General features: G+C 36.9%; 1 protein-coding gene across 1 annotated transcript; it reads left to right on the top strand.

Moving 5' to 3' along the window:
* Positions 1-1015: 1015 nt before the first annotated feature.
* yme1l1b (YME1-like 1b) lies at positions 1016-16207 on the top strand. The gene is made up of 18 exons (XM_079612145.1): positions 1016-1226; positions 2418-2543; positions 2784-2964; positions 4952-5044; positions 5151-5260; positions 6771-6921; positions 7055-7138; positions 9014-9187; positions 9418-9570; positions 9731-9863; positions 9948-10010; positions 10754-10866; positions 10992-11147; positions 11213-11364; positions 11479-11605; positions 11792-11865; positions 14849-14935; positions 15044-16207. The coding sequence occupies exons 1-18, from the start codon at positions 1194-1196 to the stop codon at positions 15191-15193; spliced, it is 2160 nt and encodes a 719-aa protein (XP_079468271.1). The 5' UTR covers positions 1016-1193; the 3' UTR covers positions 15194-16207.
* The last annotated feature ends 1364 nt before the right edge of the window (positions 16208-17571 follow it).

Below are 17571 nucleotides of genomic sequence, written 5' to 3'. Positions count from 1 at the left end.
GACCTTACAAGCTTAAACCATATATATGAAACATTTTAAAATATGAAGGAAGAACAAAATGCTAAGCTACGTGAACTTATCTGACAAAATGATTTGGCAAAAAAAGGCAAACCACAGCTACAGGTTTTAGAAAAACAAAAAAAAGCTCAGGGAAAATATTACATTGACAACAACATAACCAGGTATTAATATTTCACTGGCTCTCTCTTGTTTTTGCATGTGTTCATAACTTATTTGCGTAATTTGATATGTTTCATTGTGTTATCACGATTAAAACAACTGACTTAAAGTACAACGACAAAATGTGCTTACAAATTATTGTTAATAATATTTGGATAAAGGGTGAAGATGTCAATTTTCCAACACTTTTGGCCACAACTGAATGGCAGTTTATTGACTGTCCAACTGATCTCCAAACCTACTCGTATGAGGTTTGCCAGCTTCCCCTGGAGTTGTTGGAGGCGTTGATGGAACTCATGTTCGCATCATTGCTCTACATATAAATGAGGAAACATATAGAAAAGGATTACGTAGCATCAACACTAATTGGTGATAATGTCGCACAATGCAAATCCATTTTAATAATAATAATAAAATTAACAATTACCATCACACACCTGCAGGTCATAGGTGCATATGGAGAGAAGACCAAACTAAAAGAAAGTAAATAAAAAAAACAAAAACAAATCCCACATAGGAAATCTCACACGCTATCAATACTTGCAAAAAATATCAAGAAATATATATAGCAACGTTTCGGTCTCATGACCTTCATCAGGCATATACCTTATGCATTTGTCATGATGATCAAATAGTTTTAAGGGATGGAATTATTGACATTGTTAAGGTAAATTGTATCAATTTGATGTATTATCATTAAGAATAAAGAATGAACAAACGTATATAAATATAAATTAACATTAAAGTTAACCCCAAGATTAATTCTGCAGAAGAAGAAATGCATAGAGATTCGAAGATGAGTAAATTACGATGACAAGGCAACATGACAGCAGTTAAGACTTTTATTTTGTCACCCTCGGCATGCCGGATGTTGTATAATGTAATGCTGGTGAGTCTTCGCAGTTTCAGCGAGGCTAGTTGAACGGAAGAGGACACCGGTGGAGGACATTACATGTAACTCCAAATCAATAAACTCACGTTGTCCAAAAGAGTTTTTCATCAGCTAATCGGAAATGTTTTCTCTTTCTACTTCCCTACAGCCACAGGTATCAAATCACATTTGTTCAGGACAGCTCGTTTCATAACTTTCGATAACGTTACGCAGGCTAGCTGGTTAGCTAACACTTACATCAGAACAGTGTGTCTGTAATCTCAAGATTTATAGAGAATAGCTTTTGAGCATCACGCTGAAAAGTCAACGTTATGTCTCATATTATTAGTTCAGTCATTATTGCTGTAAGTTAGCTGACTTGAATACAGTGTTAATGATAGGTCGTGTTTATTATTGTTTGTATAAGCATAACATTACAGCATAAGAGTTTTTTTTTTTCATAAAAAGGCATGAATATTTAATCCACCACAATGTCTCAGATGAGTTAAATGGTATATTGTTACGTTTAATAGATTCAGTTGTGTAAATTATGTTTTCATAACCGACTTAAATGTAAATAACATCTTGCTTAGAATAATTTCATAGCTAAAAACACACAGTTAAATAATACTGTGTGTGTGTGTGTGTCTATATTTTATAGGAAAAGACTCACAATATTGTTCACAAGTGATGTTTCCCCCACCCACATTTCTCAAATATGTTTTATATTTTACTATTCAATCCACTCAGTTCTACTGATGCTGTTTCCTTGATAAACAAGTACATTTAGGGGCAAAACACTTTATGTGAAATCAGGGTTGTTATAAATGTAAATATTAGTTGAACAATTTAAACTAAATAAAAATGAGAAATGTTAATTTGGCAATAAACAGAAATACATTCAAGTTGAAGTACTAAAGTTATGAACTGGAAATAAATTAAATAAAACTGAAATATAAATTAAACTTAAATAGCAATACTTTAAATTAAATGACAAAAACACATAACGAAAATTAGCATAACTAAAAATATAAAACTAAAAGCTAATTCAAAATATTAATAAAATAATGAAGCTAGTAAAAATAATAACAGGGGTATAAATCATCATAGGTGTAATGTGTATCATATAATTTCATATTTTGAGATGGAAACGTTACCCTGGTCCGAGTCAAGGGTAAATATATTAAATCTAATCTTATAAACGGCCCTTGAGAAGCATATATAAAAAAACTTAGGCTATGTTGAAGGTCTGGTTAAAGTCGTCCAGGACAGTTTTGATGTTACCCTAACATGGATAAATAATGTTTTTAATAAAATATTAGGACATTAAAAAAGAAATGCTTTGGTTCTGTTGTGTTTTTGTCAGGTAACAGTCCAGCTGAGTCACCTCATCAATGCTCTGCACTCTCTGACGGGTTCAGTGAGCAGCAACACTTCAGTCAAGCACAAACACAGAGAGATCTCCCCAGAACAAGAGCTGAACAGCACAGAGGTGATTACATTTAACATCATTTATATATATTGTACACATGTAGGTTATTGGTGTTTTTTCCCCTCTGTTCCTTCCCATCATTAGCTGTTTTATGGAAGTGTGCTCATCAGTTGAATGTTATCAGCTTTTAAGTGAAGTTTGCTGTTCTGAGGCTTAACCGTTTTTCCTCTTCAAATTCTGTGTGTGTGTGTGTGTGTGTGTGTGTGTGTGTGTGTGTGTGTGTGGTGTTGTGCTGGGAAGCCGTCACTGACGCTCAGGGATTTAGGTCTGACAGATCTAGGAGTCGGTCAGCTAGATGAGCTGGTGGAGAAGCTTCTGCCCCGTGTTTCTCAGCAGGACTCGCCATCACAACCGAGGACAGAGACGAACATCTGGAGGACTTCCCATCTCTCCTCGGATTCTTTCTTTCACAACAAACATGGTGAGACACTTCGCTTTCCTGAAACCTGAACCAGAGACGTATATCGTTAGCTTTGTTGATTTTCTTTTATTTTGTAATCCTGTTTTTTATTATCAATTTCATATAGTAGAACTTACTGTACATTTCTTTTTGTATTTTGATTCCGTCACATTATAATTCGTTGAAGTTCCTTGCGAAGGTTGTTGTTTCTTCAGTGCTTTTCCACAATAGTTCATTGTTGGATCTGTAATTGAAACCTTTGAATACTTATTTATTTGATTCAGCTTTCTCATGATGAATCTCTTATCTATGGAAGCTTGTTTCCGTCACAGAATAGAACATTCTAAAAGATAATTGCGACTTTTTATCTCACAATTGCGAGTTTACATCTCGCAATTCTGACTTTCTTTCTTAGAATTGCGATATATGAAGTCAGAATTGTGTGATATGACATCGCAATTGTGAGATAAAAAGTCCAATTCTAAGGGAAAAAAATACTATATATCTCGCAATTGCGACTTTATATCATGCATTTCTGACTCTATATTAGGGCTGCAGAACGATTAATCGCAACTAATCGTTTGCAGAATAAAAGTTTTTGTTTACATCATATATGTGTGTGTACTGTGTAAAATAATTATGTATTTATAAATACACACACATGCATGTATGTATTTAAAAAATATTTACATGTTTATATACATTTTTATATTTAAATATAATTTATATCATATATAATTATAAATACTTAATATGTAAATAGATTTTTTTCTTAAAATTATACATGCATGTTTGTGTATTTATATATACATAATTATTATACACAGTACACACACATATATGATGTAAACAAAAACTTTTATTCTGCAAACGATTAGTTGCGATTAATCGTTATGCAGCCCAACTCTATATCTTCCCACTGAGTGTTATAAAGTCAGAACTGCGAGATATAAACATGCAATTCTGAGAGTTTATTTCTCTAAATATAACAAATTATTAATATACTTTATATCATGCAATTCTGACTTTATAACACAATTGTGACACTATATCACGCAATTATGACGTTATAACGCAATTGCGACTTTATATGACGCAATTCTGACTATATCTCGCAATTGCGACTTTATATCACGCAATTCAGACTTTATATCTCGCAATTATGACTTTATATCTCGCAATTGCGACTTAATATTGCGCAATACTGACTCTCGCAATTGCGACTTTATATTGCGCAATTCTGACTATATCTCGCAATTACGACTTTATATCACGCAATTATGACTATATCTCGCAATTATGACTTTATATCTCGCAATTATGACTTTATATCTCGCAATTGCGACTTAATATTGCGCAATCCTGACTCTCGCAATTGCGACTTTATATTGCGCAATTCTGACTATATCTCGCAATTACGACTTTATATCACGCAATTATGACTATATATCGCTATTGCGACTTTATATCATGCATTTCTGACTCTATATCTCCCAACTGAGTGTTATAAAGTCAGAATTGCAAGATATAAACATGCAATTCTGAGAGTTTATTTCTCTAAATATAACAAATTATTAATATACTTTATCACGCAATTTTGACTTTATAACACAATTGTGACTTTATATCACGCAATTATGACGTTATAACACGCAATTGCGACTTTATATCACGCAATTATGACTTTATATCTCACAATTCTGACTATATCTCGCAATTCGGACTTTATATCACGCAATTCTGACTATCTCGCAATTGCGACTTTATATCACGCAATTCTGACTAAATCTCGCAATTGCGACTTTATATCACGCAATTCTGACTATATATCTCGCAATTGCGACTTTATATCATGTAATTCTGACTCGTAAACTTGCAATTGAGAGAAAAAGTCTGAATTGTGAGATAAAAAGTCGCAATTACCTTTTTAATATTTTATTCCGTGGCGGAAACAAGCCTCCATACTCATCTGATGAATTAACAGCTTAATTTCTTCCCTCTTATTCAGGGTTTTCCAGAATGGGTGGTGTTACTCCTGTCTTCTCCAGGCAAAACAAGTCACCTCTCCAAACACTATGCACAGATCTCCAATACTTGCCATGTAATGTGCACAGTTTATTATTCAGTTGTCACGACAGGCAGCATCATTTTAAAATTGTAATCTGTGTTGGCCGCTTATGTTCATCAAATGTAATTGTGTTTTTCAGTGTTGGTCCAAAATCGAGGCTTTAAAACTCTGAAGTCCAAAACACGTCGTCTACAGGGAGGCTTAGACAGTTCAGCGGTGCCTGAGGGATTCACTCCATCATTTATGAAGGTCACCCACACAGTGCTTCCTTTGCAATAATATTATTAGCCTAATGGTTTTATTTCTGTAAAGAAATGCACACAAAAAATTACTTTTTCTGTGGGACTTGGATCAAAATATTTCAACTACATGACCACATCAGAGTCATTCCCTGCATAACTAGATGTCGTAACTCCCTTAAAGGGACAGTTCAACCAAAAAAGAAATGTCTGTCATTAATTACTGTCGTTCCAAACCCGTAAGACACAAACACGAAATTATATTTTTGATAGACTGCAACTTTCAAGGCCCAGAAAGGTAGTAAAGACTACCTAAAATAGTCCATGTGACTACAGTGGTTCAAATGTAATGTCAGACCTGCCAACCTGTACGCATTTTGCGTAGCGGAGACGCATTTTGACCTCAAAGTAACGCTGGTACGATTTGTCACTCTAAACTACTCAAAAACCTGGTGACGTCTCTGTGCACGCGCAATCCTCAAATCAAACAACAGCAAAAGAAGAAGAGTTCGACCAATCATAGCGCTGGGTTCATACCCCAAATAGCAAGCGGGGATGATTGACAGATGCGTAAGGCCTATCGTTAAAAAGAGACTGAAAATCGACACCAATAAAGAATCCCGCTCGATCCCGCTCCCATTCCCGCGGCCCGCCGTCTGACTGATTTCAGTTGTCACGGTACTTCTGACTCCCGAAGGTAAACGGCCAGGGGTGGATGTGGAAAGTTGTAATATTGTATTGAGTTAACTTAATCCTCTGGATTCGATTATCACGGGAGTGATCGCATGGATTATTTTAAAATACGCCGTCGCTCACTCGGATAAGAGGAAGAATTAATTCAGCCATGCACATTATAAAATTCTTAAGTAATGCTGAACAATAAATTTTACGTTAAATAAATTTGAAATCGCTATGGTTTAGTGATTATGAAAGTGCTGTGATTCGTGGATTACTGATAAGCGCAAGTCTGGAGAAACGGGCGTTTATTCATTCATTCTCAGTGTTGCACGCCTGCACGTGTTACGTTATTGTGTCAATAATAACTAAAGTACCTAATTATGTTACATATTCATTTTGTATGAAAACTAGCGCGTTTCTTTACATATGGATTAAAAAGTGCCGTTGCATCAGTGCTGCGCGAGCTCTCACACAAACACGGACGCGCGCACACAGAGAGAGAGGATAGTTGTAAAATAAAAAATTGACAGGCTGGTTTAAATTTTGTTCTTGCTTGGTTTTTTTTCTGCCAAAATGTCAGAAAGCATTTTGTGTTATCCATCCATGTTTCTAAAATTCGTTAAATGACGGACGCTTTACTGTTAACAGCCCTCATTACGATGTTGGATTCGGGACTTATACTTGATATTCTTTTTAGGATAAGTGATTTCTAGGGGTTTCTTCATTTTAGACTAGTTGACCAGCTCACATTATATGCAATGCTTTAGTATGTTTTAACTACGTTGTAAATGTATATTTGCTAAAGTTTATATTACAATGTTATTTATATTTTTGTCCATTAGGGTTTCCTCACACGAGACAAAGGGCCAGATGTTGAAACTCTGGACAAGCTGCTTAAAAACAAAAATATTCCTGATGGGCAACATGATACTTTTAAGACTGGCTTTGCTGAGGGCTTCCTTAAAGCTCAGGCCCTAACACAGAGAACACAAGGCACGTCGTCTTAGATCAATAACAAATGATCAATTGTGGATGAATGATAGGAGGTTTTCAACTTGATATGGTTATTGAAAGATATCCTTTCTCGTTATTTATTGTATTTAAAACGTGTCATCATCTTCAATAGAGTCACTAAGGAGGATGCGAATGATACTATTGGTGGTTTTCGTGTTGGGCTTGTATGGACTCTCAAAAACACCTTTCTTATCAGGTAAATGTCCCAAAGAAACTTCTGCATGTCTGATTTCTCTAACTAAAGGCTGAAATACACTACACAGCAGATTTGTGAACTGCACAGTCAATTTTGGACAGACATGTATATGTATGATATGTAAAAAATAACTGAGTTTGTTGTTTTGGGAATGGATTGAAAGTCTGCTATTGTTGGATATTGAGTCATTTAGTACATGATGCCCAGTTTTACTCTGTAACCATTTTGCAAAGTCGACAAGTGTGTGACATAATGTTCAGATTTGAAGTCATGCTGTGTATTCCAGCCCTAAAGTTGAGTTTCTGCTTGTTAAGTCTTACATCAACTCTGGGTCCAAATGCTCGATCAGATGCCAACATAAACAACAAATGGTGCCAATATACACTCAAGGGTGCTGTGCTGTAATACTACCAAAAAAAAAAATCATGATCCTAACCTTTATCTCCATATCAAATCTCAGATGGCCAGGCAGTGATTCATCTTTTATGAATCGTTAACGTGTCCAGGACATCATGAGCCCGGAGACTGTAGAGTACAAGCTTAGCTAAAATGTTGCTTTAAATAAATAAATAGTGCTCATTAACGAAATGAAATGGAGTGGAGGCTTGGACCCGGAAAACGCATTCGATATGTCGTGACTTAACAAGCAGATAGTTTATGTCCTGTGTGCCAAGATTGGCAATTGTTTGAATGTAAAATCCGAATCATTTGAGAGGTTTCAAGTAGAGCCGCACGATTAATCGCTAAAAGAGTGCGATCTCGATTCAAACACCCACGCGAACTCATTCCTAAACAACAACTATACGCCTGTCTATTAAACCTGTATCGAATTAATTACATCGTTACACCAGTAGGTGGCGATAAGTGACTGTTAAAACGTGTTTTTGTCTTTGAATCATTCATTCAAGAGATTCGTTCACAACACTGATTTATCCAGTAATGAATCAAGTGAAGTCTTTTTGAGTGAGTCATTGAATCATTCAAGAGATTTGTTAAAGTAACACTCATTTTCCAACTCCCCTAGAGTTAAACTGTTGAGTTTTACCGTTTTCGAATCCATTCAGCCGATCTCCGGGTCTGGCGGCAGCACTTTTAGCATAGCTTAGCATAGATCATTGAATCTGATTAGACCGTTAGCATCTATCAAAAAAAATTACCAAAGAGTTTTGATATTTTTCCTATTTAAAACTTGACTCTTCTGTAGTTACATCGTGTACTAAGACCGACAGAAAATTAAAAGTTGCGATTTTCTAGGCCAATATGACTAGGAACTACACTCTCATTCCTGCGTAATAATCAAGGAACTGCTGCCGTATCAGCAGCGCAATGATATTACAAACTTAGTGCCGGTCACGTTGGAAGTTACCGAGCTACACCTACACCATGGGTGCAACAGGCGCAATGATATTACGCAGCGCATGAAAATAGTCCCTAGCTCGGTAACTTCCAACGTGACCGGCACTAAGTGTGTACTATCTGTAGTATGTGCTGTAATAGTCATTGAATCATTCATTCAAGAGATTTGTTCAAAAACGCGATTCATCCAGTAATTAAACTATTTATGTCTTTATGAGTGAGTCATTGAATCATCCATTCAAATAGATTTTTTTACATTTTGAAATAAACTGCAGCAATTTACATTTTGTCAGAACGTTATTTTGTTTAGTTGTATATTCAGAATCGTGTGAGAATCATGATCTCTGTTTGAAACAATTGGCAATCGTGATTCTCAATTCATCCAGAATCGTGCGGCTCTAGTTTAACATTTTGGATTAAAAACCGTTAGTAATGCTTAGCTGGCTTGCCCCTAGTGCTTGGTGTGTGTGTGTGTGTGTGTGTTTGGAGTGTCAACTATAATGTAACCATTCTGGACAGTGCGATTCCGCACCACATCAGGCCTGGACTCGGCGGTGGACCCTGTCCAGATGAAGAACGTCACCTTCGAGCATGTGAAGGGTGCGGAGGAGGCCAAGAACGAGCTGCAGGAGGTGGTGGAGTTTCTCCGGAACCCGCAGAAGTTCACCGTTCTGGGAGGAAAGCTGCCTAAAGGCAAGAACGAGCATGTGACAAAAGACAAGAGCCAGAACCAATTAAATAAATAGTTATATTTAAATGATACCATTGTTTACTCACCAAACCTGTATGGCTTTATTCTGTGGAATACATTTTTGAAAAATTTTTTTACACAGTTCTCCACAAGTAAAATCAAATTCCACATGATTCTTTTTGGCAGATTTAGGTTTCCTGCCTCATTAACTTGTCTGTTTTTTTTTCTCCAGGAATCTTGTTGGTCGGGCCTCCGGGAACAGGAAAGACCCTGTTGGCCCGTGCCGTGGCGGGCGAGGCAGATGTGCCGTTCTACTACGCATCTGGCTCCGAGTTTGATGAGATGTTTGTTGGGGTTGGTGCCAGTCGTATCAGAAACCTTTTCAGTGAGTACATAGTGCCACTCTAAATCACAATTCCAGCATGATGGTTTATAGATCACATAGGCCACACCATGTGCCTGAGTCTGAGTTCTGTGAAAGCGCTCATGAATGGGTGTATGACTGCTACAAATGTTAAAGCAGTTCTCCTGCGTTTGTCCTCCAGGGGAAGCTAAAGCGAACGCTCCTTGTGTTATCTTCATTGATGAGCTGGATAGTGTCGGAGGAAAGAGGATCGAGTCTCCCATGCACCCCTATTCTAGACAGACAATCAATCAGCTTCTAGCAGAGATGGACGGGTGAGCCATGCAACCTAAAGGACTTATGACTGCGTTCCTGTGGAAAGTTTGTAATCACTAACCTTTGGTGTTTAACATCTGCAGGTTTAAGCCAAATGAAGGCGTCATCATAATCGGAGCAACAAACTTCCCGGAAGCTTTGGATACGTATGTCGATTTCTTTTCAAACATCTAAATACTAAAGGGTTGGTTTACGATACATAATAAGATATATATGTCTGAGTTTGTTGGGGTTATTTCTCATATGTGACCCTGGACCACAAAACCAGTCACGAGTCGCACGGGTATATTTGTGGCAATAGCCAACAATACATTGTATTGGTCCAAATTATAGATTTTTCTTTTATACCAAAAATCATTAGGATATTAAGGAAAGATCACGTTACATGGCGATGTTTTGTAAATTTCCTACCATAAATATATAAAACATTTATTTTTGTGAGCGAATGCAGCACAATCGTGAACATAAACAGACAACTTTATAGGCATTTTCTCATTTTTTGGCACCCTCAGATTCCAGATGTTCAAATAGTTGTATCTCGGCCATAGTGTCATATCCTAACAAACCAAGCTTATTTATTCAGCTTTCATATGATGTATAACTCTCAATTTCAAAATTGTGACCCATGTGACTGTTTTTTGTGGTCCAGGGTCACATAATGTTGCTGATTGGTCAGAAGATCTGTCTGATACATTGTTGAAATGAATACATAATTAGCTAACTGTGTGATTTGCATATGCTCATTTCTGAAATGCATAACCTCTGATGACAGATCACTCTAAATTGTAATGTAGAGATACATTTTCTGTAAAGCTGCTTTGAATATGTATTGTGAAAAGCACTATAGAAATGAATGTGAATTGAATCTGAATGCTGTCTTGTTCCCCAGTGCTCTGATCCGGCCAGGCCGCTTTGACATGCAGGTCACCGTCCCCAGACCAGATGTGAAGGGCCGCACTGAAATCCTCAAGTGGTACCTTAAAAAAATTAAAGTAGACTCTGGTGAGTGGCATGTCAATACTAATTTCTTAAACTTACACAAGATTCTAAACTGTTAATGTTGTACGGTGAACAAAAAGTATTGTTAGAGCAAGTAAAGTAGGATTATTGTCTTTTCTGGACGTTAGCTGTGGAGGCAGAGGTCATTGCTAGAGGAACGGTGGGGTTCTCCGGTGCCGAGCTGGAGAATCTTGTAAACCAGGCTGCTCTCCGGGCCGCTGTGGACGGGAAAGACATGGTGACCATGAAGGAGCTGGAGTTTGCCAAGGACAAAATACTGATGGGTAAGTGGCTCGAACTCATTTAGCATGAATACCTTGAGTTTTCCATTCACTTGCTCCCTCCTCAGGCCCAGAACGCAAGAGTGCAGAGATCGATCAGAGGAATAAAGAAATAACAGCGTACCACGAGTCAGGCCATGCTATTATCGCATACTACACCAAAGGCGCCATGCCCATAAATAAAGCCACCATTATGCCGAGAGGCCCCACTTTGGGTCACGTGAGTACATGCTAATTCGTCATCAGAATGTAAAGCTTGGGTTGAACTTCGAGATTTGACGTCTCCGTTACGAGTCTTCCTTGATTTAGATCCAGTTGTTCCTCTTCTCTGCAGGTGTCCATGCTTCCAGAGAGCGACCGCTGGAGTGAAACTCGCGCTCAGCTTCTGGCTCAGATGGACGTCAGCATGGGCGGCCGAGTGGCTGAGGAGCTCATTTTTGGCAGTGAAAATATCACTACCGGTAGGTGGCAGTACAATTTAATTATTGATTACATTTGAGTGACCCAATGGAATGTTTATTGCACTTCTTCATATTATGCAAATACGGTTCGAGGGCACCATGGGAATGGTAAACAAGCCAAAATGATGCTTGTCGCTTATTTTTTGTTTGTTTGATCTGTGTAACGTTTTGTTGTTTTTAATATAGGAGCATCAAGTGATTTTGACAGCGCTACAAAAATAGCAAAAATGATGGTGACCAGATTTGGGATGAGTGAAAAGGTTTGTCATATTTATCTGATCATCTCTGGATGCTGACATGTGGCTTCAGGCCGCAAGCCAGACTTTGCATGTATAGTAATAAATGATAAAAGGTGCAGATATTTTGTAAAACTAGTCGTACAGTCCGGAGTTCTTCTTTTTAATACCCGTTTCAAAATCTTCTATAAGGTAGTTTATGTTTGTGAGGATGATGATGCTGCTGCCTTCAAAGATTTGTCACATGTAGCCTTCACGCATAAGGCCGTTTCAATTTACAGAAAAAAAAACAGTTTACTGTGTATTAGAGCTGCATGATTAATGGTTAAAAGATTGCGATCTCGATTCAAACACCCACGCCATCTTGTTCCCAAGCATGTGTCTATTAATCCTTTGACAAGTACGATCACAGCAAACATTCAAATCTGTGTTGGCCCAGAGAGAGCAGTTGTCATGTATAGGTATGAAACAGCTTCACAAATAATATCATTATTTTTGTCTTATGCCTGGTTCAGGTTACACGATTTTTTTTGTCTGTTACGATAGTCACGGTGTCAGATTACGCGATTTTGACTCCTAAAATCTTGTCGAGTCGTGGACAAGAAACATGTCAGACTACACGTTGCTTTCTGACCAGCCATCGCGTGCCGTCCCACACGCACATTCATTCGCACACACAAACGCACACACGCGCGCACACACACATACACACTCACTCACTCACTAGCGCGCACACACACAAAAACGCACACATGCTCACTCACACACACAGACATACTCTCTCTCACTCACTCACTCACTCACTAGCGGATCACTAGAGATTTGTTCAAAAACGCTGATTCATCCAGTAATGAAACAAGTATTTATGAGTGAGTCATTGAATCGTTCAATCAAACTGATTTTTTTTTCATAATTAATTCAAATTAATATATAATAATAAAGTACAAAAAAAAAACATTGTTTGAAATCGACTGTTGCAATTAATATTTTGTCAGAACCTTTAGAAAATTACGTTACATTGTTTAATTATCCGTTCAGAATCGTGATCAATTTATCCAGAATTGTGCAGCTCTAGTGTATATTGTAAAATGTAGTATTTCTATATAATACTGTAACGGTTGAAAGCACCATCAAAGTGTCTGTTTTACCCATTTTTGTGTATTTTGCTGGGTGTTTTATTATTAAGTTAGGCTTTTATTTTTGGCACTGTACTAAAACTAGTTAAAATAGTACCGTATATACCCGAATATAAGACGACCCCCCCATTTCCAGACTTATTTTTTAGGACAAAAAGAGATTTTTGTGGAAAAAATCTGGTTTTCAACAGAAAATGATTTTATTTGAAAGTTGCACTGATAATTCATTCTCTCTCTTCCAGCACGCACGCGCACCTTTTTCTCTCTCTCTCGCTCTGCTTCTCTCTCGAAATCGAAAGCCGAAATCACAGCACAGATATTGTTTTTATCTTATGTGTATTTGATTTCATCAGACGACGGCTCGATTATCAGGATTTTTGTGCAGATTAACATCTGGGAAGGGAAAGCTGGTCTTAATGGGTCGCGTTTCAGTCACTATTTCATATTAATTCGTTCTTTCTCCCTTTCCCCCGTGATTTTGTCTATATCGCGAATATAAGACAACCCCCCATTTTTCAGCCTATTTTTAGGACAAAACCTCGTCTTATATTCGGGTATATACGGTATCTGCAATTGCCTAAAATAGTTGTGATTAATCTCACGATTTCCCACCAGCCTTAGTAGAACAAAGTGAAATAGTAAAAATTGTGAAATAATATTATTTAGCAACCCACCGCTGGGTCTTTCCGGTGGAACCCTAGTCTTAAAACTTGTGTTTGACTATTTCATTAACACTAGAACGGCCATGACGGTCATTTTGACCGTTTTGAATTTTATATCTGCAATAACTTGCGGAATAAAAAAATAAAAAAATCCTGCTGGTACCTGACTTTTCCTAAAAGTGTCTGTATTTTCATTTAAAATGTTTGTCATATAAATTACACACAAGGCAAAAAAACAAATGAACATATTTACCTATTCCGGCCATATTGACCGCACTGAATTTCGCGTTATTCCCGCGGTTGACCTTATTCGGTTGACCTTAGTCTCTCTCACTGTCAACAAAAAGGTCAGTAGCGGCCCTGAGTGTTTGCGTATATGCTAATTTCTACAAACAAAAAGTATATATTAAATTTGTTGATCAGAAATAGGCTAATAATACCTGACTACGTTATCTATTTACGTAGATATTCTCTATTATATATGAGTTATTAAACAATTTTCTCTGTTATTATATTAATTATGTTGAATGGATATGGAAATATAGCCTATCTGTGGTGAATGTGCGATAACTACGGTAGGCTACTAATGATATTATTATTTATAAATGTATAATTAAACTTGTTTAAATGTACAGTTTGGTGTTTGTTTGTTTTTAAAAGATATCCTAATACATTAAATGGATTAATATCTCAATTGGGTATTTATCATTAAAGATATAGAGGTTGACCGCTTGTGGCCGTTCTAGTAGTTCTGGAGTTCTGGCACTTCTAGTGTTAATAGCTTAGAAACATGTGGACGTAATGCTACACGTTAACTTACTAGCTGTTGGACTTTTCTTGTATGTATTCACCAGATGTCGTACAGGTCATACAAGTTTGACCCATGCTTTTTTGCTTAAAGGTGAAGACCCAAATTTATGAATTTTTTTTGTAAGACTCCCCTCTCTGTTAAACATATTTTCTTGGACTGTCCTGGGTTTAATACAAGTAGAATGCTCTTTTTATGAAGTTATTTCACTTATTTAGTTGGATTATGCCTGAAAAGGTATTTTTTATGTTAATATTTTTATATATAATATGACTATGCTTGTTTTTTTTGTATTTATATGATATTTGTATATTTGTAATTACATTTTTGCCCTGAAAATAGCCTTAGATGCTGACGTGGCATTAAATAAAACTATTGATCCATCTTCTCTTGTGTAATAGTTGGGTGTCATGACATACGGTGACCTCACCAAGCAGAGCCCAGAGACGCAGGCAGCCATCGAACAGGAAGTCAGGACACTTCTGAAGGTATACCCTCTTCTCTTTCCTCTCTACTAACAAATCAGTAATGAAACATTTCATTCACACACTGACTACCAGAGTTTTTGACTCGCATACTTGCTTGTTTGCTTCTAGGATTCCTACGAGCGCGCTAAAGTGCTTTTAAAGTCCCGCGCTAAAGAGCACAGAAACCTGGCCGAGGCTTTACTGCGGTATGAGACGCTGGATATCAAAGAGATCCAGTTGGTCTTGGAGGGAAAGGCATTGGATCCTCAAGGCAGATGAAGGTCACCAGCACCGTCAGGCAACAGGGGAACCCTAAAAGACATAAATGTACATATGCAACCAAGAGCTTGGTAGGCCTACTCTCCCCATTGCTAGAAATGTTTTATTTTTTGCCAGATCACTCTGGAATGGTTTCACTTTGACATGCTGATAAGGAAGGTGTAACACAAACACCTCCATGGGATTTTTCTTTCCAAAGGAATTGATCTTCAACTAACTCATTTAGTATCTATTTGAGTTTTCTGTACCGTTAACTGTAGGTTCTGCCTTGTTTATAGTGAAGCAGAAACTCATTTTGAATAAATCCCTAAGCTGTAAGTGATAGTTCAGTTTACTATAAAGTCTGGAACAATCACTGTCTACCATTTTTTTACCTTGTTTTGTGAGCCAGACTAAGTAAGCGTTTCATGGTGGCCTTTGAGAAATGTAAGGGAATGTATCTTCTCACTTGAGGGACTGTGTAAAGTTTCAAAGCCCTTTGGAACTGAAACATGTTTGTTTATGTTGATCATATCTGCTTGTGAACAATGCTGCTTCAGAACAGTTTTTGTTTATACACAGAACCCCAGTATGTTATTAGATGACCTTTCTGACTAGATGTTTCCTAGATCAACTTCACGGTGATCAATAAACTCCCGTAGTTCATGCTCTGTTTCTGCAATTTCATGAACTACACAAGACTATTTTTATACAATCTGGAATATCACGCGGTCCATATTATAAGTTTAAATGCTTCCTGTCTGCCATCAATTTGATTATACACACCAATCATAAAACAAAAGGAAGACCAAAATGAAATATCCATTCAGATTTGATGTTTGATGTTCATTTCATGGGGTTCCAGTGCTTACATTGGGGTTTATTCAGCTTTATTCTACACATTATTTATTCATGTACAGCTTATTCATCTTTGAGTTTACCTTGCCTCCATGTATGTTTGCCTTTTATCCAAGCTCATTTTAGTTGTGTACATACAGTAAATATTTATAATCAATAAAATTGAAAATGAAATCATTGTATATAAGTGTATAAATTGATTTTAGTCCGATTTTTTGCCTGCTTTGTCATTCAAAATTATTTTTCGGTTGATGGTATTGCACATTTAATAATGAACGGGAGCTGAACTGAATAAAGGAAGCATAATAAAACTCTGCATAATTGTTATTGTTATTTACTTTGACAATCTGTGCATTGCCAGAACATTATCGTTTTACACAACCAAACAAATTCAAAGGTTTTCTGTTTTCTGAAGAACGTGCGAGTGATGCAAAAGTTGGTGCCACAATATATTATAATTGTAGGTAGTGTTTTTTTTTAGTATGTTGCTAACTGTTTGCCCACTTGCCCAAATTTAAAGAGCCTCTCCTTTAGAAAGCACAAGATTTAAGGAAGTACTTCTCAAACTTTTGGCTCCAAGGCCCCTAAATTGTCCGAGACTATATTTTTAAGGTCCCTTATGAGATTTCTGGTACCTCTGTTATAACGATCTGCTTTTGTTTTGTTTTATTTACATAAACTAGGAGGCAATGTATTCAAATAATTATAATAAAATATATTAAAATAACAATGTTCTTAGTGATCGATGACTTTTCCAATCATTCGTGAGTAGGGTTAGTTTTTTTTATCATCACAAATTGCAATTTATGAGCAGATTCTACCTGATGTAATATTTTAGAGCTTGAAATAACTAGAAGAATCTTAATAATTAAGCATTTTCATGATTTTTAAAAAAATATTTTACTAATTTGCATAGCTTTTCCAGGTCTACAAATCACACTTTAAAGTCCATCTCTTAGCAGTTTTTCTAACAATTTGGGAAACCCGGTTCTTCAATGAAAAATGTCCAGGGAACAAATGAAAATAAGAAATATGATATTGTGGCAAGCAGGACGAGGCTGAACGGCGTGATTGATAACGAGCGTCACCTGCGCGCCTCACTAGCCTCGTATCTCACGGAAGAGCGACGAGAGCGGACCAGGCCTGGACATTTATGATGTTTTGTTTATCTGTGTGCGGCAGTCGGCCATGAGGGGCTGCCGCTTTCTTCCCTGATCCTTAAACTTCTCTAAAGATATCAGTTTGCATCCTGATTTTAGTAGTTTTAGCTTAGTTTTAAAGCTGGTTTTGTTAAATTTTAAACCATTTCAAGCCGCCGCTTGGAAGTGAGCTGAGGCCCCCTGATCATTCATAGGCCTATCTGTAAGAGAAAAGTTATGTGTCTAAATACAGGTTACTTTAAAAATTATTCTAATCATACAGTTACTGACTTTACTGACATTACAGTTACAATAGTTTTTTACAATGTGCACAAATTTGCAACGTAATATATACATGGAAGGCATTTGAAAAATGAAATCAGATTACTGTTCACAATCACA

This window comes from Phoxinus phoxinus (assembly GCF_949152265.1).
Source record: "Phoxinus phoxinus genome assembly, chromosome: 5".
In the NCBI taxonomy this organism is placed as follows: Eukaryota; Metazoa; Chordata; class Actinopteri; order Cypriniformes; family Leuciscidae; genus Phoxinus; species Phoxinus phoxinus.
The sequence above is the reverse complement of the archived record's forward strand: the minus strand, read 5'-3'. Positions and strand labels throughout refer to the sequence as shown.

What these genes read in the sequence shown, in the direction of transcription:
- yme1l1b (XM_079612145.1), top strand. Translation starts at nt 1,194, where the DNA reads ATGTTTTCTCTTTCTACTTCCCTACAGCCACAG. An exon ending in GGGAGGAAAGCTGCCTAAAG is followed by an intron (nt 9,188 to 9,417) that starts GCAAGAACGAGC and finishes TTTTTTCTCCAG; the next exon opens with GAATCTTGTTGGTCGGGCCT. An exon ending in TCGTATCAGAAACCTTTTCA is followed by an intron (nt 9,571 to 9,730) that starts GTGAGTACATAG and finishes TTTGTCCTCCAG; the next exon opens with GGGAAGCTAAAGCGAACGCT.